We start from the raw sequence: 5,000 nt of genomic DNA, 5'->3' as shown, positions 1-5,000 counted from the left end.
CAGAATAACAGCCATGCAGAAATGTTTCTCTCAAGGAAGAAAGTGGAGGGAATCTTGTCTTTAAGGCACATTTTCACCATCATACATTCTCTGATATATCTGCGTATACATGAAAAATAAGAAGATTGGTTGCAAGAACTAGGTTGAACCTTAAAAAAAAAAGTGTTCCAAAATGTGTTTTCAAAAGTTATTGTTATTAATCAGAAAAGCAGTCATGAGATATCCTTTACTACTGTTTAAAAAAACGGAACGAAAAATATAAATATAAAGATTTTGCGGACCAAACTTGTCCTTATATTTATATTTCTTTTATGTCTTCGATATTCTACTTGCAGCACACAAATTACCATTCATTATGCAGGGACTTTTATTTTGAAACGCCAAGACAATTAGTGGTGGCATAAAAATTAGGATGCAACAAAGCACCTTAACTTGTAATTCGTTGGCATTTAATATCATGTTCAAACACTATTTATAATTTCACAACTGAATACAAAGCAGGATATCATAATGGGTACGTTTATTAGCTTTTAATGAGACAGAGATCCAGCTACGAGGAGAATGTCAAGCAGTCTACTGATCTGCCCGAACGTTAAAGTATTGTTTAACCAATACAGATTTCAGTCTTTACTGAACCACACACACTCTACTATATGGAGTTTTGAGAAGTACATTTCCATGACTTCTCTCAAACTTTCTGTCTCCAGGCCTGGAATTTTTGTTCAAGGTTTTCACACCCGTAAAAACCCTTCCTCATTTTTGGTGCTGTAATCTGCATAAGCGTAGAGGCGCAAATGAGTCTCCATTTAGGGGCACGCTTAAGGACAGATCGGGCTCGCACCTTCTGACCCTCTGCTGATGAGGTATCCATGTGGGGCGGCACTGCAGTGGCTTTCTGCTAATCATCATCCAGGGCTCAAGTGATTGGCAAGGTGTGTCTGAGAGTGTGTGTGTGTGTGTGTATGCATGTGTATGTGTGTGTGTGTGTGTGTGTGTGTGTGTGTGTGTGTGTGTGTGTGTGTGTGTGTGTGTGTATCAGAGTGTGTGTGTGTGTGTGTGTGTGTGTGTGTGTGTGTGTATGTGTGTATAAGGGTTTGTGAGGGTTTAAAGGTGTGTGAAGGTGTCATGCTTATGGGAGAGGGTTTATCTCTGCCTCATCTGGCAAGTGTGTGCTCTTTGCCTGAGGCGTATGCTGTGGTGGTTTGCATAAAGCGGGTGTGTGTCAACATTATCTGGAATAACTTAAAGATGAGTGTCTGGCTTGATGAGGACACATCCAGACCGTGTATCTGGGCCAAGGCCTGTCTGGTGTGTATATGTCCATGTAACAGTGTGGTTTATCTTAAACAGGAATATGTGTGTGTGTGTATACCTTGTCTGAGGGAGGTCCAGTCCACAGTGGAGAAGAAAGGGTGGCTTCGCAGCTCCTCGTAGCCCAGGCGGTCCTTCACCCCACACAGCAGGCTCTGCACCAGGTCCACAAACGGCTTACTCACCTTCGGCTCATTGGGGAACTTCAAGTAACGCTGTGGAGGTCCATGGGAAAACACACACACACACACACACACACACACACACACACACACACACACAGAGTTTATGAACCATATCTATCTGCTATGCTCAATCCATTCCACCTGCTCCGAGTGAGGTTCCACACTGTGATGGAGAGGTCATTAAAGAGTTGTTTTTATTATGATGTGCTTAAAATCCTATATCCCCTACGTGTTCATCTGAATATTCCCACAGTGAATGACACACCATCGCTCACTAGCATTACATTTGGGAAGACTCCGAAAGACATGAGGGAATGGGCACATTAACACCTATGTTCCATCATTCATCGTTCTTGGTTTTCTTTCAGGTCTTGGAGCTTTCAGCACTATCTGGCCTACCTGGTGATTCATGATGTTGTTGATGGTTTTGGTGGCCGTGCCTTCAGTGAAGGGAGACTTCATGTACATCATCTCGTAGGCGATGACCCCCAGGGACCACCAGTCACACTCAGGCCCGTAGCTTGCCTGCCCGCCGCCCCCGAGCGAGGCCAGGACCTCGGGGGACAGGAAGTCCTGGGTACCAGCGGGAAGCTTGGCAGAGCCAACCTGTCAACAGGGGAGGGGTGTGTGTAGGATAAAATGTATATGTTTCTCATTTAATTCATTAGGTTAGTATAGTATTCCATAGTATAACTTGAATTGAATTGGTAACTGAGTTGGCCGTTTGTTCTCTCTGACCTGTTCACTCAGGGCTTGGAGGTAAGGGGATCCTATGTAAATATTCTTATCTTTGGGGAGGCAAGGTGGACACAGTGTAAATAGTCCGAGGGAGGGGTTTTAGGTATAATAGATGAGTTTGACCAGAGATATGTGGGCACTGTTGGTGAACATTTCATGAACATGTAATGCTTGTAAACAATGCTCCCGGTATCGTGAATAAATCTGCAGTACCACTCCAGCTGTCTGTAAGAAATTTTGACCACATGTGAGCCAATCATATCTCAAGTCAAACACATCGCTCGCTCGCTCGCTCCTCTGCTTCCAGTCACTGGCTTACGCAAGCATGACAGTTGATTTTTCAATCAAATCATCGGACAAGATTAAACGATGAAATGCTGACAACACATGTAATCATAAAGAGGCCAAAATAGGACACTGGTAGATTGGTGCATTTTACTCATCATTGTTATTGTCATCCCACACAAACCCTGTTGTGTTCCCACCCATCCTCCCACTGCACCCTTATAATAGGCATGGCCACTGTAATTAATCATATTCGTCACAGATTTACATCACGACTGAAAACAATCGGACACGGCTCGAGCGATTGTTTCACGGGCCGCCGCGCTGAGTGAGACACGAGGGGCAGTTTACCGTTCTGTTGGCGGTGAGTCTGGCCGCCGAGCCGAAGTCTGCCAGTTTGATGTGTCCTGTGCGGTCGATGAGCACGTTCTCCGGCTTGACATCTCTGAGGGAGTGGCGGAGCAGGAGAGTGGAGGAGGAACAAAAGGAACAGAGGGAAAGGGGTCTTTCGATGGAGACTAGTCTTACAGAAGTCAGAACAATTGAGGCTTTGTGATCCAGCCAAGCAGGAGCACAATGCAGATGAATGGAATCACTGGCATCTTCTACAAAATAGTGAGCTGTAACTGATTTTGAAGTCAGTAGAACAGTTTCAAGAAAGTTCAACACCTCCAGAGTTTTAGAGAAGTGCAAAAATATATCTTTATTGATTGATTTTTTTTTGATTTGTCCAATTTGACATCGATCTGTACAATTCCTGCTTCCAATTCCAATTTTATGTTTTCTCCCATATTTCCTCTTTTCTTAATCTTTCAGGGTTAAGAGCAATAAGATAAGGGTTACACAATTTACTCATGGATATATAAAAAAAAAGAATGATCGCCTACCAGAGTTTGCTCAGCATTTGTCTAGCTTTCCATTTTGTAAGGCTAAAGAGATCAGGCCTTGTGTAGACTTGCCCTAGTGTAGACTTGCCCTAGTGTAGACTTGCCCTAGTGTAGACTTGCCCTAGTGTAGACTCGCCCTAGTGTAGACTCGCCCTAGTGTAGACTTGCCCTAGTGTAGACTTGCCCATGCGTAGACTCGCCCTAGTGTAGACTTGCCCTAGTGTAGACTCGCCCTAGTGTAGACTCGCCCTAGTGTAGACTTGCCCTAGTGTAGACTTGCCCTAGTGTAGACTTGCCCTAGTGTAGACTTGCCCATGCGTAGACTTGCCCATGCGTAGACTCGCCCATGCGTAGACTTGCCCTAGTGTAGACTTGCCCATGCGTAGACTCGCCCATGCGTAGACTCGCCCATGCGTAGACTCGCCCATGCGTAGACTCGCCCATGCGTAGACTCGCCCATGCGTAGACTCGCCCATGCGTAGACTCGCCCATGCGTAGACTCGCCCATGTGTAGACTCGCCCTAGTGTAGACTCGCCCTAGTGTAGACTCGCCCTGGTCTCCACTTGCCCGGGTCTCGACTCGCCCTGCTCTGCCATGTACTAGTAGCGCACATATCCCAGCAGGGCTATTTTCTGCACACGCGCGTAGGTGTAGAGATCAAGCGTGGCTAGCAGCAGGACTCACCTGTGGACATATCCCATCTGGTGAACCGTGTGAATGGCCTGCACCAGCTCTGCCAGGTAGAACTGGGCCATAGCTTCATCAAACTGATCCTCGTATCGATTCATCAGGGCCATCAGGTCTCCGCCAGGCAGGTACTCCATCACCTGAGAACAGCCACCGACAGGTCAAATTGTTAAAAATTCTATCATTCAAGAGTGGGTAGGTTATTACAAATAGCGGTTCAAATGAATAGGCACAGAACACATCTGACTTTTTAGGGTAGAATCCAAACATGTCTAGCAAAAGTAAAAAAAAAAAAAAAAAACAATAGTAAATGGACTGCATTTATATATCACTTTTCTACTCATAGATCATTCAAAGTGCTACACAGATGAATGCCTCAGGCATCTACCCATTCATACACTGATGGCAGAGGCTTCTATCTAAGTTGCAAACCGCTGAGCGGTTGAGAGGTTCAGTGTCTTGCTCAAAGACACTTTGACACTTTGTGAGGAGGAGTCCGGATCGAACTATGTTAAATGATTGCAGACACTGTCTACTCTACATGATCTCAACGAGACCTTAAGACTGATAGTTAAAGGTGGTTCCAGGCTAGGATGGAAAACAAAGGACAATCTTTTGAAATTTTGAATTATCACACTCTCTCCATCTAGCCAATATTACTAATATATACCCTATAATTTGAATCAGTGTCCCATGGCACAGGGCCGTTAAATAAAAGCATTTCTGGGACACAGTAGGGTCTGAAAAGTGGTATGGTGAGAAAAATTGAGTTCTCTGTTTTCTAGTAGTAAAATAAATAAATAGTGTTTATTCAGATGCAAAGCAAAGAGCTGTGCTTGATTGACCTGCACTATTTATAAAAGAATGGCCTAAGCTTCATAGTGTTAGTGTGCCGGTTCATGTGAC

At 44.7% G+C, this 5,000-nt stretch overlaps 1 protein-coding gene across 1 annotated transcript in view; it reads right to left on the bottom strand.

The window, feature by feature from the left end:
* cita (citron rho-interacting serine/threonine kinase a) overlaps positions 1-5,000 on the bottom strand; it is a gene marked incomplete at its 5' end in the record, with an annotated part of 76,349 nt that overhangs the window by 64,343 nt on the left and 7,006 nt on the right. The window contains 4 exons of the mRNA XM_080847441.1: positions 1,373-1,526; positions 1,896-2,102; positions 2,871-2,964; positions 4,092-4,234. Coding sequence (XP_080703567.1) covers positions 1,373-1,526; positions 1,896-2,102; positions 2,871-2,964; positions 4,092-4,234 — 598 coding nt within the window. The remainder of the gene's footprint in view (positions 1-1,372; positions 1,527-1,895; positions 2,103-2,870; positions 2,965-4,091; positions 4,235-5,000) is intronic.

The sequence above is a fragment of the Sprattus sprattus genome, assembly GCF_963457725.1.
Source record: "Sprattus sprattus genome assembly, chromosome: 11".
Classification (NCBI taxonomy): domain Eukaryota; kingdom Metazoa; phylum Chordata; class Actinopteri; order Clupeiformes; family Clupeidae; genus Sprattus; species Sprattus sprattus.
Note: the sequence above shows the minus strand (reverse complement) of the source record. Positions and strands in the feature narration are given on the sequence as shown.